Source organism: Temnothorax nylanderi, unplaced genomic scaffold, assembly GCF_030848795.1.
Source record: "Temnothorax nylanderi isolate EJ_2023f unplaced genomic scaffold, tnyl_v1.0 TNYL_tig0054_pilon, whole genome shotgun sequence".
NCBI lineage: Eukaryota > Metazoa > Arthropoda > Insecta > Hymenoptera > Formicidae > Temnothorax > Temnothorax nylanderi.
Window position 1 is genome coordinate 114,506 of NW_027249116.1, and position 26,272 is coordinate 140,777.

The window sequence follows — 26,272 nt, forward strand, 5'->3', positions numbered from 1 at the left end:
ATAATTCTTTGTTAGAAACCGAGTAAAATATAAATCTTTTAGTTGCGTAATTTCTGTAATATATTATATAATATAAGATTACCATGTAATGTTTAATATTGTGTAAAACACTCGGCAAAAAACACAACTCCCGACTTAAGAAGGAGATTGGTAATTTGCGATTCAATTAAAGCTACGACTCAATTACCTGCGATCCATTAGGCACCGGTGAACCTTGAACTCCAGATGCCGCAACCGCGGCAATAGCTCTCTCCCGTTGTGCCAGAAGTTGCGAAACCGAGACGCCGGAATAAATGCCACCTATGCCTGCTAGTTTCCTCTTCTTCTTCTTGCTGAGACCATCTGCGCACGCCAATAAAGTATCTCTTAATAAACCGGAATCCAATTACCTTCGATTCGCCGGCATCTATTTGAAATTGAATCGACAAAGGCTTTCCCCGTCCGGAGCGCAATTGTGGAAGACGATAAGTCCTCGGCGCTGTAGAAATTAAAATACGACTTATTCGCCCTAATCCCGCGCCGCTGGCTTTCTCGCTTATTATTCAGACGACGTTCCAAGCTTCTTAATGAAGCAAGTGTTCCATTTGAAATCCTGCCGCAAGGTTAAATCGTATTTAGCCCGACATTTCCGTGCTTTAACTCCCCGTGCTTTTTGAAACGCCGACCTTTCCTTCGGTCTCATTATCATTCCGGAAAATATCTTTCGCGAAATGAAAATATTGTCGGTAATAGATCAAGAAGCGTTACAGAATACTAAATCAGCCAATGTAATTAACTTGTTAAATATTTAAAGCAATATTATAGCATACGAGCAATATTAAACATTTTTCACGTATAACAAAAAATTTTAATTATTACAATGAGTCATTATTCTTGTTGCAACAGATCAGATAATTTAAATTATATAAACTCATCATATATAATAAAAAAGCAATTTGTAATAGCAGAAAATAATATTGTTAATGTATTAATAATCTAAATATAAATAAATCATATATCTTATCCCAGAAAAGTTCTAAGAACTACATTAAACTTTTATAAGATAGATATTTACATTATCATTCGATGAATAATAAATTGCGCGATAACAAAGTTGAATACAGAACGAAAATATATATCATATAATATTAGCATTAATGTACACTGATAAATATTGTACGTAATGAAATAAAACAAAAATATGAAATGATACAAAAACCGGAATAGCAAAAAAATGTCTAATTTCTAAAAGATTTTTAAAACAAAACTAGATTTATAATGCTTTTGAAACCCTATTATCTTGCATATTCACGAAGAACTACCGCAAGGGCCATCGACACTTCCGAATTACCGTGATTTACGAGACGTGTTAGAAGCAGGAGGGATAAGGTATTCAGCGGGACGATAGGCAAAGGGGATCTTTTATCTGTAAGCCTACAGAGGATAATTATTCTCCGTGCGCGCCGATTGAGGCGAGAAAGAGGGAGCCGGATAATTCTCGACGAAGAGGGAGAAGCATGAAAACGATGAGAAGCGAAAGCAAAAGAGAGGGGTGTGGGGGGGGTGGGTAGTAATGAATCTACGATGGCAGTAAGGCAACTTGTCCGTCCTGACGACGGTAGTTTAACCCGATTTTCAAGAGGGAGAACGGTAGATTTGCGTAAAATCTTTGGATCCATTTTGTGGCTTCCGGGGTTTTCGCGCGAACGCGTAAAGTCTCCCCGTCTACTTGGAATGCCTGCAGTCAATGGCTCGAGCAATAAACGTTCTCGTCGTTAAACCCCGGTGAAAGAGGGCGACGTAGTAATTGGAAGATGTAGTTCGTCGTTTGCGGCTGTTTCCAAACGCCACCTTACTCACTTAAGCACGTTAGGGCATTCGTTGCTGACTTTGCTTGTAACAAACGATCAAATTTATTTCAACTCAATTTATATGGACTCTATCTGTTCTCTCGTTATCCCAATTAAAAGTAATAAATTTCTCTATTGAAACTTTGGATTTTTAAAGTATATTAAATTATAGGCATTTTATTACCACTCACAGCAGAAGGAAAGATTTAAACGTAGTACAGGTAAATTTTAAGAACTGCAATTGTCGAAGCATTTTAATGACATTGCAAGGAAATATATGTGACGCACATTTACAAAAAGAGGATTCTAAATCCTTGAAATTCTCACTTAATACCGCTCGAGCTAAAATCAAACGCACCTGTAAAGGTGATATTCGTATGATCGCGGGATAGATCCACTCCCTATCGGTCTCACTGACGCAGCATCATCGAGAACGAACGCTGATGGCATCGTCGGCGTTGTAACTACGTCTATAAGAGTAGACGTAGACGAGCGTCGCGAGTCTACGTTTGCGAGCTTTAACTCCAGTCTCGCGAAATGACTCTCTTCAATGCGAGCATAAAAATCCCGTCGGGATCACGCCGTTACGTTACGCCAAGGCGTTGATGCGGACTGAGCGGAACGGGGTCGAAATGCGCTTGCGCGACCAACCGACGGAAGTGGGTGCAAGGGTGGCCCGAGGGAGAAACAGAGAGAAGAATAAGGACTCTCCACCGAGGCAACGAACGTCACTCCCGGGGCAGGCGCAAGAATCACAATCGGACGCAGTTGTTGGACCGCAAGGCTACCTCCGTTCTCCCCCTGTCTGCGCGCGACCATGGCTCGCCTCTCCTCTCGTACGAAATTAACCCTTATCAACTCCGTGTCTACCACCACCGTAGGGGGGGTCTCCCTCCCCAGCAACTCCACCAGGGCTATAGCCTGGCTTCTTTCACTCTTCTTCCTCTTGTATCCACCACCATCGCCATCTCCCATCTCCACCATCAGCCGCACCCGGTCGCGGTAACATTCTCGTTCTCGTCATCATCGTCGTCGTCATCGTCGTCACAGGCAGCGAAGGGAGAACGGATTCTTTCCTCTACCCGGAACTTTATTGATCGCGATAAGAAGGTACAACCGGCCGATTGGTCTAAGATGGTCGCGTCGAATCGCCACGACGAATATAGCCGACAGGAAATATCCTGAGATTTATTCTTTCTTGATGCAATCGGACTAATTCGTATTAATTCTTTATCCGCTAATAAAACTTGTACGAGGTCTCTCTCCCTCTTCATTTCCTCATTTGATTTATACAATGTCTTAAATTGTGTATATCTCATTAACCGAGATTTGCCTTTCCAGCTTGCTTGGGGTGGGCTGTGTTTACTACGTTTCACCCCTATACTTACTTCCTTAACAGAAGATTATTTCTCGCAGGAACATCCTATGTAAACAGAAAGTCTTCAGAAAAGAATACGAGCCCAATAGACCGACCGCCCGTCAGGCGGGCGATGTTAATCTGTTTACACGACACGATATCCTCAATGGGCAACGAAAACAAACAGACTCGCGTGCAGCGAAATCCACCGAAGGAATTTTTAAAGTTTACCACCTGCAACGAAAATCCGATAGAGGGTGGCTGTCGCACAGGGGGGGAATTAGAGTTCGTCGCCCGTAAAATCGCTTCTCAGTGCTCTCGGGATGTCGTCGTAACTGCCGCGTACTACGTCGAGGACAAAAGTGATCGATCGAGCTCCGGGGGAAACTGTTTACGGAGAAAATTATTTAGGACGATAAAAGATCGCGTAAACCGCGCCCTAGATTTGGATTGGCATTACAATCGGTTGAACAATTGCATGACGCGTGATGATTCTCGTTAAACGCGCCTATTGACATTTCCAATCGGGTAATGAGGTTGGGGACTTAATTATCCTAATTAAGCATTGAACAACCGACTACATTTTACCTCGCGATATACATAGTGAAAATATTCCGTTTAAAATGTTACTTGTCATTAACTAAATGTATAGAAAAAGAGTTGATGAAATAATAAAAAGCATTTTAAATCACCGCAAACAATTCTCTAATCAACTCTATCAAAAATTTTATTTAGTACCCATACAAATAGTTATGTATAAAAGTTGGGTATTTTAACATTATATTTGGAAAAAGCTAGTAAGGCAATTAACGTGTTGTAAAACTTATACGTCGGCAAATTGCTTCGAATAATTGCGATTTCCACTTTGCTCTCGTGACCGATAAAACTGAAACAGACGTTCAATCATTCCTACTCCCAGCGCGGTAATATAATCCATCGTACGTAAGCGAAGACCCTTCCTCTTAAGCCGGCAAAGTCAAACTGAAAATCAGAAAAAGGGGGAATTAAATCGGCTCCCAGCGGGAAGTGAACGCGTTATGAAAACTTGGAGCTCGACGTTCGCCGATAAAGATTCATTCGAGCCTCTCCACTTATTCCCTTTGCCGTTCTTTTCCCCTGTCGTGGGATGTATGTATGTGTGTGTATTTGCGCAGAGCGCGCGAACCCGAATGCGAGCAACCCCTGACGGCGCGCCAGAGAGAAGAGAAAGTCGGGGAAAAAGCCAACCCTACCATCCAGAGCGTGTCGTTTTATATCACCGGAGAATTGGAATCGAAGCGGCGCGAGCGCGCGCGTCGATGTTAAAACGACCCTATAAAGTCCCATAAAAACACCGCCACCGACGTATACGTATTATCCTACCTCGCACACCGGCCGTAAACTCGAGTTAAACTTCAGCTCCAGATTTCCAGATGCAAGCGCGAAACTACTAGCCTCCCTGCGACGCGCGACGCTGCGCACGAGTGCGCCCATGTGCAATGGAATGCATCGTGCTAATCTATTTGCGAGCGAATCGATTTATTTTTATTATCGAAAACGTTCGTTGTCGTAGAGCAACACACTATACTTGGATTGGGATTAGTAAATCACAATTGCAAATAAAAATCTATAACATTAGTCTATGATTTTGTAATATACTAATTAATATTTTTTATATCATATTTATGCTCTAAATATATCATTTTCGCGTTGTATTTTCGAGTAATTCGACATCGAAGCGTTTCCAGCCCCGCTGCGAATAATATTAAAACGCGCGCAGTTACGACGTGCGCAGGGTGAAAGTTTAATAACCGTTGGTCGCCGACACGGCCGCGCTCGGCTTTCAATCTACAAGCGGATTATAATTTCTAGCCGACGCAATTTGGAGTACAGGTAGAGGTAGAGGTACGCCGGGAAAGCGTCCGTCGCGTCCTGCAACAGCCGCTTAATTAACGGCGCGGAAAGTAAGGGAAAAAGGAAGGGGGTGGGTTGGGACAGAGGGGGGGAGTGAGAAAAGAAGCAACGGCGGGATGGGATACGTCGGTTATGGGATTTGGTAATGAAATTCGGTGGAGAGTTTGGCGGCTACGGTGATACATCATTCCTCCCTGCCTGCACCCCGTTTTCCGCCCTCCGTCGCGCTTCTCTCGAGCTTTAATGCCAACGTGGCGGGCGAAGGACGATTCGAAAGCGGAAGGGGGAGAAAACGAAGAAAGAGTCGGAGGATGAGGAGGGGAGTGAGTGAACCGACTTCGCTAATGCCGCAATTTCGTCGTCCTTCTTCCACCGTCGACTTTTTTCCCTAATGATCACGGCTCACTTGACGGGGTGGAAAAACTTTTGGTCTTCCTCCAATAAAAGTTGGCACGTGTTCCCGCGCGACGGTGAATAAACGTCTCGGCGATTATGGCGCCGGTTCGACGTCCGACTTGACAGAAAACTTTGTTAATACGCCGGATCGATAGAGAAAGTTCCGCGACGTGTGTATGTATGTGTGCGAGAGAGTTTGCGCGATAGAATTTGACCTGTCGAAGTCGTCGGGATTATGAAAACGAATGTTGAGGATGGAAGAATCTTGATTTTGATCGATCGCAGGATCGTTCGATTGCCTAATACGAAAGAACATTCAAAAGTTTAGCGCAAATACTTTATAAAACATATAATCATTGTAAGTCGAAAATGGTGTATCTCATTATCAAATCATAAATATTACATTATATCAATATTTAGATTTTGCCACATTTCTACTTTTACCAAAACTTTCAACTCATATTATACTCGTATGCTATAAAACAGCTTTCGTTTTGCGTTTCTAATACACTCCTACTATATTTCTTCATTATCGTGTTTTGCCGGTAGCGATTTCTTTCGTTCGATCCGGGCTATAATCCGATCGTTCTGGTAGCATTCGCGTCCTTACCTTTTCTGGCTTTATCCGGTGACGTGGGCGAGTCGGCGTTCGCATGAATCGAGGCCGTTGTCGGGCCAGAAGATAAAGTCGACGACGAGACCGCCGGCGTACAGGACGCAACAGGACTGGCGGCCGCGGCCGGCAGCAGAAGTTTCCTCTTATGGTTGCAGAGCTTGGTCATCTCCCGCGTCTTGCCCTGATCCGGGCTCCAAGGTCGTGTCGCAACCTGAAACAAGAACGTGTGCGACGCTTGTTATTCGCTTGATCGTATCGCAGCCAATGTGATAGGGCTAACGAGCTAACTTTAAATCATTTCGAACGCATGACGAAAGTCTCTTAAAGTTTTGATATTTTCTCTCGAGACTTAGAGGAATCGGCCCAAGACCTTGTCTTGGAAGATCGTCGAAATTATCATCAAGAACTCCGCCAAGAATTCTTTCATCGACCAACTATTTCACCGTCGAATCTGACCGGCCGATGTATGGAATGTGGCATTTATGATTCACACTTAGCGTATCCTGCATAAAATAAAGATAATGATTTCCTTTGCCTGCGCCTGATTTTGTCGAGCGGATCGCCATAATTGGAGAATATCGACGCGCGTGAAGCGAGCGAGCGAGAAGCGACCGTGCGAGGCGAGAGAAAGAAAGGAAGACTAAGAGAGTCGGTGGCCTCAGACCGACGATGCTCATGAATCTCATGATCGATGCGCGACGCTACAACGGAGTTAAAACGCGTTCGAGTTGGAAAGCCGCAGGCCGATGCCCGTAATGGCCGTGCGCGAGCTTCGCCGTGTTACTTGTCAGCTCGGGAGACGTTCCGCAGCAATTTACGGCCGCAAACACGATGCCATTACCAGCGTGTTGTAAATAGGATGATACCGCTTGATATACAAGAAGTATCCGTAAAGCGCACCGCGCGAAATGTTAATCGTCGTGGCGTTTTTCCGACGTGTCGCAATAGTTGTCGATCGCGTGACGACCGGTAATAGCTAATGAGAACGAAAAAAGGCGTCACATCGTTATTTTTAAATTAAAGATTAAACTAGATTAATTTAAGTCGAATTACACACACACACACAGAGAATCAATTAAAAGATATGGCAAACTAAATATAATATTTTACGACAGAGACTCGTTAATATTCGGTGCTACGAGTAGCTACAAATATGGATCGAGTTTAGCGGAATGAAGACGCGCGCAAATTCGTCGCATCCCGTATGAGAGGGTACCTGGCGAGTTAATTAAGAACGACCCAAATACGTCGCCGGGATTACACGCACTCGCGACGGCGGTCGGCCTTGCATCATCGGGAGAATCCGACGAGTTGCCGCGCCGATGTAATGACGTACGCACACGGTTAACTCAATCAGAACGTGTTTTCTCCGACTGGGCTATTATTCATTCCCTTTCCGGCGAAGAGCTCATCAGCGATGATCACTTTACCGGCTAATCACGCCCACTCGCCCGCCGCGATACCGATGAGAGAAACGGGGAAGCCTATGTCGTGACGCGACCTATCTCGGATAATATTGCCGATCAAAGATACCGTCGCGACAGACACATACACATAAAGAACGAAGAGTTATAATTTATAAATCGATTGCGGCTACTGCCGGATCGGTGAAGATTTTTCGATAATAGTGGCGTTCGCTGAGAAAATAAATCTTTTGAGAATGAAAAAAATTACAGATTATAAGATACGAAAAAAATTACGGAACAACGATACAGCGCAAATGTACACGCGATACATATGAGAGCGCTAGGAAATTAAGTTTCTTTTCCGTTCGAAAGTCATCCGCATTCTTTGCAAAACGAAACCACTACAGATAGACGTATCGCGCGCGAAAACTCAATCCCTTTTTTTTTTTAGTCACGCTCGCTCGGTGCCGTTGCCTTCGAGTGTGCTGTTGCGGTTACGTCGTACGATTGTATATACGTACATACATGCGAGGCATGTACGCAAGGTGTTTGCATCACTACCTAAATAATCCTCGTCACTGAGAGAGTGCACGGGCTGCATACACGCTCCGCCGTCGCTTTCCACGGCATTATTTCCCGTCACACGCCGCCCGTTGCACGCGAGGTAATCACGACCGGCGACTGGCGGCGGAAACCGCGATTTAATCCTTTTTCTCGGACGCAAAATGAGACGCCGTACTGCGACAGAAACGACTTTAATACGATAGCTTTTACCCGTTCCCTTGTGTCCGGATGAACGTAGCGAGAGTTCTCTCTCACTCCCCCTCTCTTGATTAGACGATCTCGAAAGGGAAAATAAACCGCGCTGCGCTGGCTGTGTAATTACCACGCCAAACGAGCCAGCTAGTATACGCAGTGTTCCACCGGTTTTACATAAAATTATTTTATATAATAGGTTACTGTACCGCGTATAATCGGGCAAACTATTAGGTACATCGGGAGAAAATGAAATTAATACTGCAAACTCTTTAAAATGTCCAGAAACCGATACGTCTGCGATAAATATTTTTTCGCGTGGTTAGCACGCAGAAAATAAAGTACAAGTTATTGTGAAATACAGTATTACTCTTATTTCTCACACACCCACACACATACACACACATACACACACACACACATATATATATATATATATATATAGCAATGATTCTAATTACAAGAACGTCTCCGGTAAAATTTAATGGTAATGGAAAAGAGAAACTAGTTAGAGACGTAATAAACCTGTCGTACAATCTAGGCATAATATTTAAATCTCCATATTTACCAATACCGAGGTGTTCGTAAATAACGCACGTTAATTACCCGCGTAAAACAAGCCAGAGGGACACAATCCGTGCGGGGTACTCGCGCACTAACATCGTAAATCGATATATATGCTCGTGGCCAATGCTTGAGAGAACATAAAGCCTCGCGGAGCTCACCGAGGGTGTTCCGTTCCTCGATCGCGAATACGCGACGATCTCCGCGAGTCTTATTTCGAGAGAGGTAAATCATCGGGTGCCACCACACGTCCGCCAACTCCAGATCTCGGGGCCCCAATCAACTCCGCACGCAGGGCCCTTATTCCTCCCTCTCGGTTCGGCTCGGCTCGGCTCGGCTCGATGCGACGCGACGCGCTGACCTGGAGGTCGTTAAATTAAATTTATGTCAGTCCCCTCGTTCGCCCCCTCCTTCCTTCTCCTCTTCCTTACGCGAACGTTCTTGCATACCTATATACCGTACGCGTTTATCGTTACCGTGCGACATTACACTGAATTAACGTAACAAGGCTATTAGTCGGCGATTTTACGACTTTAATTGTGACAGCGGGACCAACCGCGCTCGTTCCCGAGCCTCACAAATTGGCTCTCGAGACAATCGCGCGGGGGCACGTCGTGCCGTACGCGTCGTACGTACCTGTCAACCGCGGATAATTAAACTCGCATACGTACGTACGTAAATATACGATTGTTCGCGAGTAACGTTTCCCAGAGAATGTCAGCCCGCCGGATCGCGGACCGAATGACTAGGTACGCCTCTCTTTCGGGTAACAAGTGGCAGCCCATTCGTTACAGCGAGCACGGTGCAATAATGTTTCGCTAAACGCCGAACTAGATATTGTATAATTGAATGAAACGGCGAACACGTCGTTACGTAAAGTCGCGTCGTTTAAAGCGAGGCCGAATCAATTATCGGAATCTCTCACAATTGTTGAGTTATTATGAATTTCCTGCGACGAACGCAGCATAAAATAAAAGCGGACTATGTAATTTGATTATATATGCAGCACTTAAGCGTACAGCTATCATTTGTACTTATCACAACAAATTTGTAATAAATTGTAACAATATTAGTAAAACTCAACTGATTTAACAATAATTTTAAGATAATTGATTTTAAACCCACTTTCGCGTTACGACGTTGTGCAGCTTTTTCATTTTGCGCGCATTCTCGTGACGAGAATATAAAATTTTAGAGAGAGAGAGAGATTCGCGTTATTAAACTCTGCCACTATTAAAAGTCTCGCGTCAAAGCCGGGAATATGGATCGACAATGAGCGTTCGTCGACGTCAATCGGAATATCTAATTTACGATCGACGACGCTGTGTTCCCGCATTAATATCGCCATTATTGAACTCGAGCAATTGTCGGGCGTAATGAAAGGTGCCTCCGCGTCTACAATCGTCTACAAAGAGCATTTGGTGCTTCGCTGTTGCAATGCGGCGTTGCGAAACGAGATGCAACGACGTGCGATTAATTTAACCGAATCCCTGAATTGTACACGCTGAAAAATAACAATAACGAAGTTGTCCCTTTGTCAAACATTATCGTTTGACGATGAAAAATAAGATCGACTTGCAATTCGGATAGTATGATTTTTCCGTTTCAATTTAGACTATTTAGGGGAATGAACGAAGTAATTCCGGTACTTTTAGTAATGAATCAATAAATTGACGACTGAAAATAGAATGACCGCGTGCACGAAGTCTCGGAGATATTTAGGTCATTAGATACCGACAGTTAATTAATTCATTAATTAGTAACTCTTCACCGGTAATTGCGTGCCCGCCTCCATTTCTCACAAAAGGTGCTTACCTTGATTACGACATGTGCAGAGGTACGTGTGTGTGTGTGCGTACTCTCTCCCGAATACTCAATTAATTCCTTAATGAACGACAATTATATAGTCTCCGTCACGGCACTGCATGCACATGCACAATGCGCCCTAGTCTTATTATAGATCGCGAAGGTAACAGGGGAGAGATGATAAAATCGAAGGTGTCCGCGCATCACACGGCAAAGCTCGATGAGCTGTGACAGTTTCAGAAGTCAATCGTCGGCAACGTGGGCGTCGTCGCAATGTCGCGTCAAACGTCACGACGATCCAGGAATACCGCAGGGAAGGAAAAAGAAGAGCTCGGTAATCGAATCGATGGACGATGATCATCTGGTTGGCTAAACTGATACTGATTCATCACGCGATAAGTCACTCGCGTAGGATACAATCCCTCGTAGGAAGGAACGCTTTATGCCAACGCTCGTGGCAGGAACGAAAGGGAGCAGCGCGTGTTACGTGACGCTCGCTTAATTACCACTCGTTCATGAACGAGTGACCCGAATGATCCATGCTTCTCCAGCCTATATCGCTGAGATGAAACTAATGAAAATAAACGTGACAATGTAACAAATTACTTGACAATCAGCAGACAGAGTTATAATTTGGGCGGAAAGGAGCAGAAGACACACAGTAGACACCGTCGATCGTAATTTCCGCGCGTAATAAAATTAAGTAAGCCGAGTTTAACCGTGCGATCGCTCAATTGCCGAATAATCGCGGATGATTCACTCGCTCGTTTCGCTCTTTCTTCAATCACCGTGCCCGTAATAGCGGCGCGGGGTATTTCCTCGAGATCTCTTAACACATTAATCAATTAGCCATTACTGCTCGCAATAATGGCATCCGTGTTTAATCGTCGCCCCTTTAACCCGCTCTTCTGAAACGCAATAAAAGCAGAAACGTTATTACGAGCGAGTCGAATATAATTGAAGCTTTAACACAGCGAATTCGATAAATAGGTATACGATTGTTTAATGCCGCAATACAGCGGAGACACAAATGCTGGGTTATGGCAGCTAGAACGGAATGGAAGTAATCCTCATAAATCACCGAGTAGATAGCGCCATTCGATAATTAACATCCGCTCGACCTCGTTTTCCGTGGAAGCGAGAGGATGCTGCGCGCATCGAGCCGGAAGGGGGACGGAGGGGGACAAAAGGTCGAAGATACGTCGTCGGCGTCGCCGTCGTGAAAAGCGCAAACGAGGGACGATAATTCAGAAGTCGACGGTCGTTGTAAGTTTATCTTGGACGGCGGCGAAAGAGAGAATGAGACCCCGGGAACGTAAAGCAAAGCGGGCGCGCGACGGTGCGGGGACCGAGAAACAGAAGGAGAAAAACGGAGGTGGTGGATGTGCCGTAATGTTTTACGATTCTCATTTATAATGCCGGGTAATGTTCCGCTCAGTATGCAGTGCGTACGACGCGGACTGCATCGCCATCGTCGGTCGTCGTTGTCGTGCACGCCGGAATATCGTTCCGCGCGGCATTAATTTTCGTATCTGGAATTTATCGCGTCCTTCTTCCCCTTTGTCACCCTCCACCTCTCCTTTCTCGTCGACCGCGAGTATTTCGCGAGTTGGAGATTTAACCGGCGGTTTTGCGAACGACGCAATGCGCCGCTTTTTCGCGGCAGTTCTTCTTTTACTCGGAGAAACAAGAAAAGAGTGGGACAGAGAGAGAGACGGGGGAAGAGGGGGCAAAACAGCGGACGGTGAATTATTTTCGTTCCCACTGGGTTGTTCATCTCGCTCCGTTGGAGTGATACGTATTTAAAACGTAATTTGAGGCTTGAAACCCGCGAAGCGGGAAAACAAATTCCAGGTCTTACGTACTTAATTATTAGGGCTCATAAATTTTTAGTAGCGAGAAATCGTACAATTGCAGGATGCATCTCCATCATATAAATAGTCTCGAGGAAAAATCGACGCGCCGATAAATGGATCGCGAGAGGAAGTCTGCGAAGTTGGGTGACTTATCTCTGAATTATTCGAGAGATACATGGGCTCGCCTTGAATGTTTCATCTTGTATGATAAATATTTCCAGTTAGATAACCCGAGGGGGAGGGGGAGCGGACGTTTTTAGGTGCATCAGGAAAAATTACTAACGTGACTCCGCCCGGTTAGAAATACGAGGTCTCTGACCTTTCCGCGATATTGCCGTAATCTATCGTAAGTGCCAGGTGGACCGGCGTTATAAAAGTTGCGCGTATAAAAAAAACCGAGAAATAAATTATAATTACATCCATCACGATCGCCGTAACTCGATTAAAAAAGGACGCAAGTCCGTATAATTCAACGTAATACGTCCCAGATAAGCGTATAGCACTTAGCTAAAATTAACATTAATAAAATTTGCCCGTTCCCGCGAAATTCCCAGAAGACAACGCCGGAACCTTTTATAATGGCCACGTTTTACGAACTTCGCGGCGCGGAGGCTCATTTATAAAGCTTGAAACGAGGAAGACGAGCGGCGGTTCCGCGAATTCAATAAAAGATGCTCGAGTGGGCGGAGTGCTCACTTTTTCACGACGTTATCGAACGGGAGGCGGCCACTGTTCAGCCACGAAGAAAAAAGGACAATCATAAGGATAATATACGAATGGTAAATCATAAACGCACGGGCGTGGAAACAGATAACCTCTTGCATTTCCTTTACGCGTACTCGTCCGAACATTCCTCGCATCCAGATTTGGTAAACAATATTATTTATTCGGAAGTTTGTAAATTCAGCGAAAGTCATTTTTAACGCGTATAGAATATCACAAAACAATCGATAATCCCGTGCTCGGCGGAAATTATTAACACAGCACAACGCGAGACACTGCGCTGTCTTTTCAATAATAAATTTGATATAGGTGTTTATATCATGTTTCACATGTTGATCAAATATTATAGTACAAACATAACTTCATAGCGGCCAATTACCTCAGAATATACGGCGCGCGAGGTCTCGGCGATAATTAATTTCGTTCGGATTATTGTTGTTATTACGGGAAGGGAGGAGCGGAACGGTCCTTAATTAAATGTGCCTTGATTAAGAAGAAATTATCAAACGTCGTTATGTCGATGCCGCCGGTCGTGAAGATGAGCTCTCAAACAATTCGCTTTTAAAAAATTTTTTTACCTGTTGTGTCGACTGACGCATAATAGACGAAAGGAGTAAAAAAAAAATCAAAACGCTCGTTTATTTGAGTGAAACTTCAATTGACGTAACACAATTGTATAATACAATCCATATATGACGTTATAATTATACATTCTATCATTTAATGAGTCTGGCAGTAATAAAACGTTAATTATCCTACGTAATCGTTTTACAATGACTATATACAAAACTGACAAGTGCTACATTTACATTTGCCCAAGTTATATCATGTGTAATATTCATGCAACACGTAATATATTCGTAAAGAGCGCACGTTCCGTTCTCTTTGAAGACTTCATTCGAAAGAACCGGCTTCTTACGAACAGACAACGTATAATATGCATTAATGTATAATTAATTATTAAACGCCGCTATCGGCGTATATGAATAGCGAGGACGCAATCTATGATCATTTTATTAATAGCGCATTACCATCATTATCGGAATAGTTACGAAACGGCAATTACGACTACCGATCACACCGGGTTATGCGTTCCAGTTTGCGTTACACGCGCGGTGCCGTATTTGCCCCCGATCGTTTTTAAGGCCTCGATCGACACGTACGTACGCGACGCTCGATAGGCAAACGAAGGGGAATTGCAATTTATGCGAAGGCAATTTATTCGGGTCGAACAGGCGTATTAATATCCGCAAATGACAGGCAAAACACACGTCTCGATCGACTCATAATACCACGTTGCTGGTACGATAATCGAGCCCTTGCGTCTCGGGCGTCTCGGCCAACGGTGACGATCACATGCATCCTACCCCGATCCTTTCGTTTTATCACTCGCATTATGATGTCGGAATATATAGGCACGTTGTCCGCCGCAGCACGTTGGAACACCGACCGGCAATCGCCACGTAACGATTTTCTGCGTGATGACTTCTGCGGAACGGTGCTAAAGCCTCTTTTTATCGCCGAGGGGCTATATTGCCCATTAGGATTTTTGCGCTTTCGCAGGGAAGCAAAATCTTCATTTGCCCGCGAGATCGAGATCCGAAATGCCTCGACAATTATTTGTTCAATTACTTTGGTATCTTACAATCCCTTAACAATTTTTCAACTTAATCGATCGAAAACTTTTAATTTTCTCACCGAGTTCTCACCGTTGCCACAAGGGGATTGAAACAATTGCAATTATTTTAACAGGAGTTATATGCAGGCTAGAATCATGATATCAGAATTTATCTATAATTTTATTTCACCGAGACGTTCACTTTTTCATTGGATGAGTCAAGAAAGAGTAGTTCATTAATGTTCTCAAAACTCGGAAATAAAATTCGTACCAATCGGCGAATTCAATGAAGACGCGAATAAAGCGACGAATTTACGAGAAGTGGATGGGAAACGACTTACGTCCCGAGTGTCTTGAGTCTTCCGTTTAGCAGCGAGGCCACAGCGACATTAAGCCACGCAAAACGCGTCGAGGACACACGTGTAAAGAGCACAATTTTACAACTCGCGTCTAGCCGCGCGGGCAATAATGCACGTAAAACAGACGTCGGGGCCGCGCGACAGTACGCGTTAAGCGACGACAAGGGAAGAGAATCCGCTGAAAGCCGGTGCCACGACGTCCATTTAATTAAATTAAATATAAAATCAATTACCGCGGCGTGTATGTACATACACGTAGCTTCCGCGGTAAGGTTCGCGCTTAGACGAGCCGTTCGCAAAGAGAGGGATAGAGAGAGAATTCGCCTCGGCAAAAACATAAATCGTCGATGAATCGACGCGCGTGAGTTGGCCACGGGATGCAAGCAATTATGTAACTATCCCGCGCCGATGCTCGACGATTAAATCTTCCCGCAACTATGTACATATACACATACATATATACGTGTGTATACGTGTGTGTATATGTTTGTGCGCGCGTCAGCGCCGTGACTGGTTATTTTTGCGTCTGAGAAAATATACTTGATACGTGCCGCAACCTCGGTAGAATAATATTAAAAGTCGCCACTAATTTATAACACTTACTCATGTTCATTTCATAAACAATAAGCGGTAATTAATGAAACGAAAGAGCATTTATTTTCGCGGTATTAGCGTCAGGAGAGGCGGATGATCTTTATATCAAAAATTGGTGTTTGTGATATATCTCTATATCACTGTTCCACTACACCTTCGATAGCTAACGAAAATATGTAAAAAAAAAACAATAAAATAGATATTTTTTAAAATTCTGTTTTGATTAAATTGAACTTTTAAATTTTTTTATACGGATTTTAAAACCGCTCTCACGACGCTAAGATCGCATATAGCCTTTTGCATTCGCATTCTCATAACGATATATCGATACGTGCGCATCAGCGTGCATATTCGAACGGGAGATAACCGCGAGGCAAATGCGATTTCGACTCAATAATAACTGGAAATATCGGAGTCGTCTCGGTGCGGCTAGGATGTAATGTGAAGAATAAACCGCCGACGGCATGGTTTATTTATCTTTTAATCGATTCGGAATAAAGGGCCCACCCTTGCCGGGACACGCTGATTGGCAAGAAATCGCGCGCCACCCTGCTCGCCACCCGAAAAACCGGTATGAGTTACGGCGCCGAGATAAAATCGTCTCTCGCTCCGCCGCGCCGTGTCCCCCGCCCGCGCCCATTGCCCCTTTCCCCCCCCTTGGTCAGGATCGGCGATATTGCGCCGATCCTACGAGACGACAGCTTTTTCTTGCGGGTTATGGCGAACGCGGGGCGACTGTCTGCGCGCTTGGAGAAATCCTGCGTATCGATACGATCGAGTTGTCATGCCGCAAATCGCTTTTTCAGCCGTCGCACTCGCCGTCGGGGAGAGAAAGAGAACGCGCCGCGCTCGTCCGCCGGCATCTCGGTGATATTAATCTCGGATGAAAGTTAATTTAGAATTGATTTACAGGTACACGGGCACCGTTCAATACATCGTGGCTCGTTGCAGATTATCTTATTAGCCAAATAAATTACACAGGGTGTCCGTGTCCCATACACCACGTGATGAGACGTTCTATAATTAATCTTTCCCCTTTCATTCCCGTTTCGTTACAGAGGTCACACCTTTTCAAAAATTATTCAATATTCGGTGCTTCGACACTCCGTTAAGAAACTTGTAATACAATATTATTCTCTCTCACGAAAAAATAAATCAAGTGGTAATCTTAAAAAATTCGTTAGCTCGTCGCGATACAAGAAAAATAAAGAACATGTGTTTTTCTCGCGATAGGCAAATCGCGAGAGAACTTGAAATGTCAAACGTAGCAGGAAACTATTTGCGTCATATGTATACACACGATCGGTTATAAATTCCGCAACTGGAGTAACTAATTGTATGTACATACGGCATTTAAATGTCGAAAGGATAAGCACGAGTATTTTCAAGCGCCGTTTGAAAATATAATGAACCGTGAGTTACGGTCTCGCGACTAAACTTTGTACCGTGAAACGCGAACGACGCGACGCGCATAAACAGAAGGATATTCTCCGCGTTTATCATAAAACGCGCGAATCGCGAGTTATATAACTGACCGCGCTCGCGAATGTCGAAGAGCAACATTAAATTGTTCTCGCGACCGCGGTTGAATGTCGTTCTTATATGTATCATCAAATCGCTCGGCCATAAATGTCTGATTGCGCGAGGCATTCGCTAATTGAATTTAATCTCAATCAGCTTTTTACGCCGATTTTTACGTCGCCAATCGATAATTGCCGATCCGAGACGGCTCTACGAAACTGGTCGGCGCGATGGACTTCGCGTGCAACATGCATGCGCGGTAATTGCATCCCGAGTGACGAGGTCGCGAAGGAGATCGTCGAGCGATCAACTTGCGTCGTATCTCTTGATTGCCTGCTATCTTGGCCCGCCAGTTACCCGCTTTATAGAATATACTTGGAAGAACGTGGCGCGCGTACGATCTATATAACGATTATGAGTGCGCGCCGACGTTTATACGGGGCATTTTCAACGTTAACGTTACGGCGGCTAAAACAGAAAACACATCGCCGACTTCGCGGCCTTTCTCATAAAAAGCGCTTTGAACGTGGCTCCAGTAATTGTTCGGTCGCTGCGAAGTGCGCAAAAAAAAAAGATCTTTATGGTTTTATTTCCCGCCAACGGTGCGAGGAGGGGAACGAGAGGGGACCCTCGTAAAAGCAAAGTCGAATCGTTATTTTCCGGAGGCCGTGACGACGATGACCCGCGAGTTTTTAACACGACACACTTATTAATAACGAATATGCGCGCGAACTCGATACTAACTTTTTGATAACATTCGTTCTAGTGTTTCTCGATTTATGGAAAGTTGCGATGAATGAGACTCTCGGAAGCTAAATTAATCGACTCCACTTTTTGCAAATTTCCTAATTTTAGGACCAAAGTGTATAATTAGTTTATAATTTAATTTTCAATTTTCTCTCTACTTTTTATTTCATAGAGTCGATTACAGTTTGACTTCCGAGAGATTCAAATGTCATTTAAAGCTCGATGAACAGCCGTGGAAGCATCTGCTTCATTTTACGCAAATAATTCTATGAGGATCTCAAGGTCGACACTTTCGCGCACTTGAACGGACATCGTCCTCGATATCTGGCGGATTCGCGATAATTATACCAGCCTTGAATGCCGATTCCCTTTGAAGAGACCGAGCGTTGTCGACCCATACCTATCTTCTCAAGATCTAATGAGTAACAATAAAAAGACAGAGCGAATGTATAATGCAATAATTTCGCCGGTGGAAAAAAGTCGCTCGCGTGTCTAAGTAATTATTGGAGGAGAGCCCTCTTCGCATTCACCTCTCCTCGGCATAAGTAATGACTATCGGCGTGTAATTCCCAGGCCCGCGACTCTCGTAAACCCCCTCCCCCTTCAAAAAAATAATCAGATCCATTATACCTCCGTTTGACATCTATATGGACGTATTGGTAATAATCAGTCGAACCTTGAGGATCGATAGGATCATTTATATGGAATGAAACCGGGAATGTTGGAAGGTGAAGGGCGGTAAATGGCACCTCAAGGCGAAATACTAATAGCGGGGCCTGCGCACGGAAAATGAATCGATCTCAATTATCGCGAGAGATACACGTCGGTCGGAGAAGTTAAAACATGTTGCTGCGGGTAAATGTATTTATCACTTGCTATAGACCCGCATTACACGCACTCTTCTGTTTTTAATTTCTTATCGCACGATGTTTCCTCGCGAAAGGATTAATCTCAATTCTCTCAATCTCATCCAAGCAACAACCAGGCCGATAATCCTTTTAATACGATCTAAAGATACTTGCTCTGAATTTACTACGTGCACATATAAATATCCGTGATCTCGGAACGATCGAGATCTCCCTCGCTCCAATAATTCATCTCGGGCAGTCTTACGGCCTTCCTCCCGCAATAAAATCAGCAACAATGGCCTCCGACGTTTTTATCGTTCCACTTAATAACGACGGCACGGCGAAGTTCCAACTGACGCTAAACGTATAGCCGGAGATATTCATGAATCCGATAATTGTCTCGACCTTGGGACACGCGGCACGATCGCGCTCCACCGCCCGATAAAATTCATCGCATCGATTCCGCGCGATTTCGACTCGTGTTACTTATTTAACAACCGGCGCAACAAGCCTGCAAACCGCGACGTGCATCCGGATTGGAAATAAACGACCCGCTAAATATTCCAACTTGACATACACACCAGCTCAATAATTGCGGTGGCCTCGAAATACCTCGCGTACTTCTTCGCACTCGAATCGCGCTTCGTAACGAGCACGGCCGATAAAACTATACGCGCATTGAATGAAACGATCGTAACACAAAACTCGTTAGCGGAATGTGCAACCGTTTTGCGTGCCATCGCATTAAACATCTTTTGGCTTCTATCAAATAAAGTAAAATTATATAAATATTTGTAATCTCGAGGCATTAACAAAAAGAATCTCTGGTAAGTAAAATATAATAAAAAATATTCAGCGTTAAAAAAGGGAGAACGAAATGGCAAATTGAAAATTTATGCGTTTCGAGACGTCCATCCATTATACGTCTCAAGGAACGTTTGTCTTGGAGCCGTACAAATAATCGCGCGATATCACCTGCCTCACCAGCGTAAAAAAATCACGACGCGATCCGCGACGCTCATGACTCTTCGAATTTTATTAATGCCCATATGTAACGGACAAGGAATACTTTACGGATGTCGTTACCGGGGCCGCCTCGCGCGGAGTCCCGAAGACGACGCGAGGAATCGATGCGAGGATGCTCGAATAAAGTACGACGGCATAAATATCGATGATGCATATCCTGAGGAACGAGTACAATTAGAGACACGGGGGAAGAAGCCCGTTGGAGGAGCGGGAGAAAGAAAAAGGAGGAAATCCCGTACGAGCGATGGGAGAGGAGTGAGAGAAAAAAAGAGTCGGAGCGAGGAGAATATCGCGAAGTCGTGACCCACGTTGCGATGGAGTTATCGGCTATGAACTGACGGGCGCGAAGGGCCCGTCGCGTACCCCGTTGCGGCGCGGATCTCGAAGGCGTAAATTGGTCAAGGGGGAGGGGGAATCGTTTTATTACGAAGAGAGGAGAGCGGAGACGGCGCGATTTCGCGCGCGGCACGAACAACTCCGTGGATACGCCGCGACCTCCCCTCTGCACTCCGCTATCTTTTTTGCGCGTGCACACACGTTTTATGTTGCTCGCTCTTCTCCCTCGCCCGCCTCCCGCCCCGTTGTCTCAGCGTCCTTTTTATTTCGTCTTGCACAGCACGTGGACGACGAGAGAAGTCGAGACACCGCTGTACCTTCCTTCGTATCTCCGGCAAACCGTACCACCTAGTCTCTGTTTCTCCCTCTTTCTTTCTCTCTCCTTCTCCTTGCATCTTTTCTGCATCGTGTCTTCTGCACAGAAATCTCGCGCGTTTGCGATCAGTGGTTCTCCATGAATACGTACTCAACAATCGCGATATGCAATCAATGATAATGTTAACAGCTATAAAAAAAATTGTGAAAATTGAAGTTTTGTACAAATTTCAATGCAACTTCTACAGGTTGCAATTAAATTGTAGTATCTTATAACGTTCATAGTATACACACAAAAATTGACGAGTTTTGTTTAGCTACAATGAATTGATTGCCCGAGTTCGAAATTCAAATCGATTTGCTGCTCAAGACTCTCGGCGCCGACATATACATTGCATCGCAAGAAGAAGATCCGTGGCTACTTCGTGCGCCATAAATATTCGCGAGGGCGGGCTCGCTTCCGGGCACCCACTGACTGCTGCCGCACGCATCGCTGAATCCAAGTTATGTTAGAACGTGCTAATAACAAGCCGATTCCACTCCACTGTGAATTCCGTCATTCTATTACACGGCGCACGCCTGCCTCCCCGGGGATTTATAGACCCAGCGAGCATTCCGATGCTGCCGTCACGCGTCGCAGGATCCTCCTCCGCGGGTACATCCCTCCCCTTTCTGCTCCTCTTGTCCTTCTCGCGTTCTCCTCGTCACACCGGAAGCCAATGGAGGAAGTCCACGAAATTGAAACCCGAGATTAATTTCACAGAACGCGAATCGCGAAATTGACGATATCAAAATGCTTTTGATAACTAATCGAGACGCTGAATAGAAAAAGGAGCAGACGCATGAAAAAAGAGAGTCTACAATAACCAAAACACTGTGTCACTCTTTATGTGACTACATTGCTTTGATCTCCGCTGATAAAGAAAACTCGCGAATATTATATATCAAGAGAATATTGGAGACGATAAATACAATTTAGACATTATGTTTATATACAATTTTTTTTTTTAATTAAAATCAGACTTCGGCAAACAGAACGTGAGCACATTTGCATCGTGAGGGATCCGCAGGGCGATAAACGTTTATCCTGTGCAAATCTCAGGAGGATCTCAAGGTCCGGGGGTCTACTACGTTGGACATTTCATTACCTCGTATTACACGGCAATAAGAGATAAACGTGCGACGCGACGCGTCGCGAAAAATAAAGAAAGGCCAAATGCGCTACAAATCAAACAGGAACGAAACGGAAACGTTTTGAGCGAGCAAATCGGCGTGGTGCATCGCGCGCGAATTTACGATGCAAACGAGCGGCGTACAAATAATGTAGCTGTCAAGCTGGCAACACCAGTCAGCGGTGTTCGGCCGAGTAACACAAACGCCAAAGCATTTGCATAATCGGAAACGATATGCATCGATAAACCGCGATCGTCAGCGGCGCGGTAATCGACGGGGCACAGGCTAGAAATTCTCTGTGCTTATAGCCACGATATCTCGTTGAAATACGCTAACCGATGGAAACGTATGTACATCTCTTCTAAGAATGCGAGACACGTAACGAATTTTTAAAAAAATTTGTTTAAGAATTTTACGACGACTTTCTGTCTTTGTGTAATATTTTCGTTGCTTTTCGAATCGATGGAATAAAAAAAAACATAATGAAAAATTTTCATTATTCTGAATAGAGAATACGCAATAAAATCGTCATCTATAATAGCTTAATCGCTTCGATTGTCCCGCGAGACAAGAAAGCAAGCGACGAGCAATACAGAAATGCAGGTGACAAGTGTTTGGGAAACTCCCCCGCTGCGTACGACTGTATTTTACAAGCACAGAGCCATTATAATGACATTTAAACGCTGCGCCACGGATTGCACCGCCACTGGCGCAAGCTTTCCTAACCGGATGATTTATTTGGCACGGCGTTGAGCCGGCGGCATCACGAAGAATTACGAGGGCGTGATGAATCTAATAAAATGCGCGTGCACTCTGCCCTCTAATTCGCGGAACGCTCTGCCAAGTATTCCCTGCGTCATGAAAAATTACCATCCACTGTCTCGGAAACGCACCGCAAAATCTGCGCGCATTATATAATAAATTTAATCGTGCATATTAATATATCTAATGTATCTTGTGTCGTACCCGAGAAAATAAACGTTACAACGTGAAAATTGATTAAAATTAGCAAAAAAATGATTTCTTTAAAAATAAAAAGTATAAAATTCCACGAACAAAGATCTCACAATAAAATATGTATACAAATACATGTAAAACATTATCTTATTGTAACGATAAATTTCGATCTTTATATATCTAATTTATCGTCAGCATATCGTTGGTAATTTGTTAAAGCAACCTGTAAAAAATGAGATAAAGGGCGAGCGAGAGCATTTCGAACGCAGATCTATCTTGGTGCGCGGCGAAACAATACACTTCTTTCATATTCTCCGCGGTTATCAAGTCGCGCGGCCTGATTTTTCATTTGGTCTCGTTAGAAGTCACGATGTAGCCGACCCACTGGCAACGGATCGCTCGCGCGTACCGGCGTACTGCATAAGCTCTGCATAAACGCCGCGCGAGTCGGTGACCTTGAGTCACGCACGATGGAGCAGCCGTTCGAGTGGTGGACGAAGGAACGAAAGCGAGGAACGAGGAGAAAAGAAGACGCGGAGGAACGACGTGGAGGAAAGCGAGAGGTCGCGACCGAAAGACCGAAAGACCGAGAAGGGCGGCGCGAAGAAGAGGACGGGGAAGAAAATCGTGCGGATAGCGAGAAGAGGGATGAAGGCGGTGAAGGCGGAAAGAGAGCTCTCCCCTGGAGCGAATCTCACCGTCCCGGCTCGCGAGAGCGTACGCTCTTCGGAGCGAGGAGCACGCGGATGTGCGCGACGCGCATTCTCCCGCTCGTTCTCTCGTTTCTCACTCGATGTATTTACGAGCGTCGGAGGGAACGGGCGGATTGCACGCACATACGTCGCGATCTCGCGCCAAGCCGCGCCGCGCCGCGCGAAACCTGCGACGCATCGTTGCACCGCGCGCGATGTGGAACGCGCGCGCGGATATACGGCGGCATCCGCGCTCTTTATCGCGATTCGACATTTATTCGTTCCGCGAAGAACCGGAGCTCCGGTTACGCTCGTCCGAGCGACTCTCGCGATTGCCTGACGAACACGACCGATACCGTCGGAATGCCCGCGTCTTCAGACGGATATCTTCAAAATGAGAATATTCACGTATATTTCAAATCGATGCGAGATATGTCTCGCTTTCCATTGCCCTTGAGTAATAAACGTTCAACGATGACGACGGCGAATCCTGGACGGCGAAGGACTATTACTTTCAATATTCTTCTGCTTGTGGCACGAGGCTGTATTTACGCGTCTGCACGTGACACCGCGCTCTCGTAACGAGACAAGTGTCGGTCGACCGGCTGGTTCTTCTGGTTCCCGTCCGGTCTCCCTTCGAAATCGAGAGTTCATTGGTTCGCGCGCAAAACCAGTCGCGCGGGGAAGAAAAAGATGAGATAGATCTGAGGGGAAGACAGGGGGACGAGAAGTCCCGTCTCCCTTAGTTCTCGATGGAATTTACAGCAAATCGTATTTTCCCGCGGTAATTCCCTCCCGCGATCGTTTAACGCGAACATTAAGCACGCGAATCTTAATCCGGGATAATGCCTATTGTTACCTAGTATTCATCTGTCCACCGGGGCCGAGATCGATTTCACGAGTCGACCAATTGAAACCGATTGAATTAAACAATAACGTTTCATGCTCGTTTACTGTTTCAACGAATCGTACTCATTCTATTCGATTAGTATCGATTAATTATACAGACGATCCTTGACTCTTTCGCTAAATTCATCAATTTCGAATTATAACGGTTCTGAATGATTTTTAAAAATTCACTAAGTTTCCACTGTTATATAAATCCCTAAAAATAAACTCAAATTGATATTACAACATTCATTATCCCTTTACTTTATTCATTTTCTTATCTCACTGTTTCTAGAAATAAAACAACGTTCATTAATATTTTTCCGTCTTTTTAAATAAATTTAGTTAATATAGAGGAACACGCCATAAGAATGTAATAAGACTTTAATATCACCGACAAGAGCTGATTAATAAAACTGGGATGAGTAGTAAAGCGTATCTCAAAGATATGATTTAACAATGAGCATTATCCGCGCGTTAATTTGAATAAAGGATGGAAACTGAAAGGTATAATGCAGAGAAGTTAACGCGGTGGCTCGTATCCTCGTCTACGCTTTTATACGTATAGAACGCGGACCATGCTCTTTCTCGCGGCAATGTGCTTTCAAGAGCACTTAACAGCATCCACGTTGAGTGCTCGGGTTCTAATCTGAGATTGCTGAATACCTTCTGCTAATTGAATGCACAGCTCATCACGATTAAACTTACCAGGGTGGCATACGCTCGACGTTTCAAGCGGATTCATGGCTTTCGCTCGAAAATCAAGAACCCGCTCGATGAATAGTCTTAACGAACTACTCTTCCATGGCGATATAAATCCATGGCTGCAGGCATAGGTACGGACTTTTAATCCTAATTATACGCGTATCACGCCCAAAAATTTCGTCAAGAGCAATAAATAATAAATATTCGATGTGTATCGGGAATCAAGAGAGAAAATTACTACGGACCTCACGCGTGGAGAATAAATTATTCGGGACGCGATCTTAGCCGGTCCAACGGCGAGAACGAATTTCGAGGACCCTTTTTCGGGAGGTCCACCGTAGAGGATCGTATCAAATCGTATTCGAAGTGGGTTGACGTCTCGGAAAAGGTCGACTGAAAAATTAAGTACCCGCTTCCACATAAATTTGCCATTTCGCGGCACGATTTATCGAGACCGTACATAATAAATGTTGACCGAAGGCAAGCAACCGGGAACGTAGAGATCAAGGGGAGGCCAGGATTTATCCTTTCCAATCTGAATAACCTTTCCGTAATATTTGAATTGGACGCAAAAAGGTTTTCAATCTCCTTACGAGTGGGGCGCAAAATGAAGTAAAGTCAATTTCAATGTTAAGTCTCCGACGCTCATCAGCAACGGCGAACGAATCGCTCAGAGATATTTGCAGCGATTCAATAGCATCATGAATCATTCGATATGAGTTGAGGCCTCGATGCTTGGCTGCCCATGGAAATTCGCGACGAGCAGCCTATTCGATTGACCGCCGCGAGGTAATGGTTTTTCTTCTCGCAACGCTCGTCGATTTCCGAGCGCTTTACGAGCGAGCCGTGCGATTTCACAGCGATTCGATCGATTGATCACGCTGTTTGCGATCGGGCCCGATTCTTCGTGTGCGGTAAGACATGGGCTCTGTTTTATCAATTAGCTATTTGAAATACAGATTTTATTTTTTAGATTTACAAAAATATTCATATCTAATCACGTCGGTCGATTTATTTTACATGTATTAGATACTTTAAATTAATTTTCTGCAATTAGAAACTAGATCCGATGTTCAGATAATCGTACGTTTTTTAAGAAAATTCGCGGGTCGTTTTATATTAAACCTTGACGAGTTAATTAAGCGTGACTGCAAGTCGTCGCTGTAACTAGAATCTTGCTTGTAACATAAACAGCGAGAGAAAGTTTATTTGATCAAAGCTGAAAGTGACGTCGGCCCGTAACCGGTCCGCAATCGGCTATCGGTTGCGTTGCGTGGTTGGCGAGCGCACG

General features: G+C 44.6%; 1 protein-coding gene across 8 annotated transcripts in view; it reads right to left on the reverse strand.

Annotated features, from left to right (window-relative positions):
• LOC139772826 (uncharacterized) overlaps positions 1-26,272 on the reverse strand; it is a 203,622-nt gene that overhangs the window by 17,205 nt on the left and 160,145 nt on the right. For all 8 annotated transcript variants that reach the window (XM_071706758.1, XM_071706756.1, XM_071706760.1 and 5 more), the window contains 2 exons: positions 6,086-6,302; positions 188-342 (listed from right to left, as the gene is read on the reverse strand). In XM_071706758.1, the coding sequence (XP_071562859.1) occupies positions 188-342; positions 6,086-6,302 (372 nt within the window). The remainder of the gene's footprint in view (positions 1-187; positions 343-6,085; positions 6,303-26,272) is intronic.